This window comes from Neolamprologus brichardi, chromosome 10 (genome assembly GCF_056152115.1).
Source record: "Neolamprologus brichardi isolate AB-2024 chromosome 10, ASM5615211v1, whole genome shotgun sequence".
NCBI classification, from domain to species: domain Eukaryota; kingdom Metazoa; phylum Chordata; class Actinopteri; order Cichliformes; family Cichlidae; genus Neolamprologus; species Neolamprologus brichardi.
Genome location: NC_142113.1, coordinates 33,753,618 through 33,756,917, shown reverse-complemented (window position 1 = coordinate 33,756,917; position 3,300 = coordinate 33,753,618). Strand labels below are relative to the sequence as shown.

Here is a 3,300-nt window from a genome sequence, read left to right as displayed (position 1 = left end):
GGTTGGCCGTAAGATAGACTTCTCTTCAGCTGCCCAAAAAAAAGGCTCTTGATCAAAACATAAACAGACCATCTGTAGTGACAGGTAAAAGGAGCCGTCCTCAAAAAAGAAAAATCCCACCTGCTACTGTGGAGGAGTTGTCACTGCTATAATGCCATAATGTTTCATCTAGGGGTCTAGATTTATGCCTGTAGTGCACTGCCGTGTAAATAATTTGCATTTACTGAATATGTACTGACTGAGTCCCACTGTTCAAAAATTGAATAAAGAAACAAACTAATTTTTGCCTTTTTTTTTTATTAAAATCACTTCATAGAACATCACATCAGTTACAATGTAGAATCCATGTCACTGGAGCATTTTGATTCAATAAACAGTAAAAAGGTGAGCTGTGAAGACCAAGGACGAGTGCAGTTCACAGGTTTTCTATCTAAGGAATCCCAGAAGATTGCATGGTGTCATTGCCTTTCTCTCCTTTCCACACTCTGATGCCCTCAGATGTCGGTACGTTGGTGGTTCTTGGTGTCCTGGACTGAGCGCTCAGGTGTGTACCAACTTACACCTGGTGGCTGCCTGGCGGGGCCTGGCACCCGTGGCTCGGTTGGGCCCCTTCCAGGGGGTGGGGGGGCCCTCTGGCCTCCGGCCTCTGAGCCTGGGGCTCGGTCCACTCTGGCGCATCCAAAGTATTCAGAATATGTTACTCTCATTGAGTAACATGAAGGAATATGTTACAAAATACATTTTGGAGCATGTATTCTGTTATCTGTAGTAGAAGAGGTAAAAGTAACCTTCCCAACAATGCTGGTTTGTGAACAAGAGTGTTCACAGACACAAACTACACCTTTCTTGGCTGCTACCTCAAAGTACACTGTGCACTGTCGGTCTTGCGTGATGCACCATAACATTCAATAATTAGTATTTACTGTAATTTACACGTAGCTAGATTATTGTAATGGTGTTGTGTTTATTATGTTGATCTCTTTTTTGCTTGTTTTCTCTTTTGTTCTTTTTTCTTTTCTCATCAAGTGATCCGGTTAATTTTTTTATGTGCACCTTCTCACTGTCCCTCTTCCCCTCTGTTTTTCTTTCCCTCCCTCTCTTACTTTCTTTCTCCCTTTCCTATCCCCCAGTCATATCTGTCCAATCTGTAAGAACTGAAAATAAAATAAACTAATAATAATAACAAAGTTCAATCAAATGGACCAATATGGCAAGACCGTGATGATCCACTTGCCAAAGTAAATCTGTTGGGCATCTTCTTTGGCCTTCAGACAGAAATTCTGATGGCTACAGAACCAAACGGGATGGGCAAAAACAAAGAAGAATGTTTACATTGCTCATTAGTGATCATTGTCATGTGACACTGCAACTGACTGTCACATGACACTGTAAGGTTGCGAGGACAGAACGAATAAATTGTATGCAATGTCAGACCAACTCTGTAGAAGAGCTCTGCCAACAATGGGCAAACACAGATCCTGACCTGATGACTGCCGGTAGGAACAGTAAAATCTTTTTGTGGGACTGGGATTTTTATCAACCACCAGGCTTTTGTGAGATATTTTAATGTTTTTTCTCCTTTATGAATACAGCAATTATTGGGATTCTGTGCTACATTGACTTCAACAGATTTATGTTTTACATGTCATAAATTTTCTGCAATGTCAAATGTATCTCAGTCTTACACTAACATGTCTATTGAAGTGCAGTATCAGGACCTACTGAGGGTAATTATTGTTTCCACTCTGTCAACAGTTCCATCTTTTATTTTTCTCTTCCTTAATGGGACCATGTTGTTCACACTGAGGAGTAAGCCGGTGTTTCGTGACACTCCCCGTTACATTCTTCTGTATAACCTCCTTTTTGCAGACACTGTGCAGCTGGCACAGAGTCAGGTTCTTTTCCTGCTCTCTATTTTTAGAGTAAAATTGCCATATCCTGTATGTGTATGTCTCAACTTGCTGGCCAATCTCACCACTGGGATCTCCCCTCTCACCCTTTCGGTGATGCCTCTGGAGAGATATGTAGCTGTGTGCTGCCCACTGAGGTATCCTACCATCATCACCATCAGAAACACAGGGGCTGCTATCATTGTGATTTGGATTATCAGTTCACTAAATAATCTCACTCGACTCATCTTTTTTTCCCCATTTGAAGTGTTGAAAAACCTGCAGATGAAAGACAGTTGTTCTAAAATAGCTCTATTACTCGGGAGAAGGTCTGATCAATATGACACTGCTTTCACATGTTTAGTGTTTGTATCAGCTGGTGTGGCAGTCATTTTTTCTTATATCGGTGTGATATTAGCTGCCAGGTTGGCCTCTGCAAACAAAGCTTTAGCACGTAGAGCTCGAAACACTCTGCTGCTGAATATGATGCAGCTGTGCCTGAGTCTCTCCTCTACTATTTATTACCCTTTGCTCGCAGCCCTTTCAAGAACTGTAACAATGACAATATTTTCATGGGTTCAGAATGTATTTTATTTGTGCTTTCTTATCTTACCCAGATGCCTGAGTTCTCTAGTCTATGGGCTAAGAGATCAGACCATCAGACCTGTCCTCATGTACCACCTATGCTGTCATCAGAAACAAAGTCAGTAACTTGCAATATTTCACCTGGAATCTGAAATGGTTTAATAAAAGTAAGCCTCAGATTATCTGCTGGGTTTCTGCAAGATGTACACCTCTCATATTAAACTGATCCAGACTGGAGTACACTGTTAATTATTTTCAAATATAAAATTCCAGCTTTTTGCCAAACTCTTTCTTGTTCTTGATCCTGCTGCTGATCGGAAAATTAAAGTCATTGCTGAAGTAAACTGTCACATACCTTGACTTTGACTCAGACCAATGACTAACCTTTTTTTTTTCTTCAGAATTTGTGTTTCCATTATACCACCGGGCCTAATATAGTCATTTGCTATGTATAGACAGTTTTCACCTCCATAACACCATCATGCTTAACAAGCATGATTTAAACACTTGCCATTTTCATGAGGGACATCATCAGGTGTCACTCTGGTCATGTGTTGTGTCACTCTTTTCAACCAACGCAGAGCGATACTGAGGCTACAAATATATCTACACTCCCAGTTCAACAGTCACTTATATTTTTCCACTCAGCTAATCATTCCCCTTGGCCAGATGCACATTCTGCCTAATCACATTTTCATATATAAAGCTGGAGGAGAAATCATAGAACCCTTAGAAACCAATTTGAATTTGTGTGTACACCTTCAAATTCAAGATATGAATCATATCTATATTTTATCATCTGAGAAGAAATCTCCTTCATCAAAGA

General features: G+C 40.5%; 1 protein-coding gene across 1 annotated transcript; it reads left to right on the top strand.

The window, feature by feature from the left end:
- The first annotated feature begins 1,661 nt into the window (after positions 1 to 1,661).
- Positions 1,662 to 2,600, top strand: LOC148101028 (odorant receptor 131-2-like). Its single transcript, XM_087847625.1, has one exon. It carries the CDS (start codon positions 1,662 to 1,664, stop codon positions 2,598 to 2,600), a length of 939 nt encoding a protein of 312 aa, XP_087703751.1.
- Positions 2,601 to 3,300: the final 700 nt, after the last annotated feature.

Excerpts from the sequence above, each read along its gene's own strand:
- LOC148101028 (XM_087847625.1), top strand. The coding sequence starts at position 1,662 with ATGTCAAATGTATCTCAGTCTTACACTAACATGTCTATTGAAGTGCAG.